Source organism: Arachis ipaensis, chromosome B05 (assembly GCF_000816755.2).
Source record: "Arachis ipaensis cultivar K30076 chromosome B05, Araip1.1, whole genome shotgun sequence".
Taxonomy (NCBI): Eukaryota; Viridiplantae; Streptophyta; class Magnoliopsida; order Fabales; family Fabaceae; genus Arachis; species Arachis ipaensis.
In genome coordinates, this window is record NC_029789.2 from 93,427,904 (window position 1) to 93,428,908 (window position 1,005).

Genomic DNA, 1,005 nt, shown 5'->3' on the forward strand with positions numbered 1-1,005 from the left:
CAAAGTTAACATCTATATATCCAATGGTGAATGAAAAGAAATGTTCAACATATTGAAGATTATGTTTATTATATTAATTATGACTGATAAATATTGTTTTAATTATGAAATACTGTAATATTTTTGTGTGTCTTAGCATTACCATTAATAAGCCACTTGGCTCAATAATTAATACAATGCGCAGACACATAAATGATTATATGTTAACACATTTTTTTTATACAATTATTTAATTAATTAAGTTTGAAGTACGACATATGGATAATTTTTTTGTTTTAATATTAATCTAAAAAAATTAATTCTCTAATTATACATGCACTATCATAGATTTCCTTCATGTACACTAAACATAAATTTAAACAGTACTCAAACTTTTTGTACTACCGTTATTCATCTTTTTTCTTTTTCTTTTTTTCCCTTTTTTTCTTTGGTGACAACTACTACTACTACTATTCTTTTATACATGGCATTTTTCCGGTAACGGTACAACCAAATATGGGGTGATAGTTTTGGGGAGTTTTCTGTTGGTGAGTGTTTGAGTTAGTCAAGTTATCAAAAAAGAAAAAAATATACATTGAAATAATTGGTTGCCTTTTGAAAATCATCTAGGTATGCTTATCCATGGTGGAAAGAGAAGGAGATAGATTCAGAGAAGAAAAGGTTAGATGGCCTGTGCCCTCTTACTCCTGAGGAAACAGCTCTAACACTTCGTGCATTGGGCATTGATCGCAACATTCAAGTTTATATTGCTGCTGGTGATATATACAAATATGAGAAAAGAATGGAAATGCTCCACGACTCCTTCCCAAATTTGGTTAGCAAACTCAAAAATCTCTTCAATTAAAAACTTCAATTCTTACTATTGCCTTTCTACAACTGTTCTAAATGCAAAAAAGAAAAGAAAAGAAAAAAAAAAGAGCAGTGAATATCCAATTTGGGCTTTGCTCTAATAACAATTTGGACGTACTCTTTAGTTTTGGAAAATATTAGATCTGATTTATTCTT

General features: G+C 29.3%; 1 protein-coding gene across 1 annotated transcript in view; it reads left to right on the forward strand.

The window, feature by feature from the left end:
* The window catches only part of LOC107643731 (uncharacterized protein At1g04910-like), a 6,359-nt gene that overhangs the window by 4,164 nt on the left and 1,190 nt on the right, over positions 1-1,005 (forward strand). Inside the window, exon 5 of the mRNA XM_016347461.2 lies at positions 610-814. Coding sequence (XP_016202947.1) covers positions 610-814 — 205 coding nt within the window. The remainder of the gene's footprint in view (positions 1-609; positions 815-1,005) is intronic.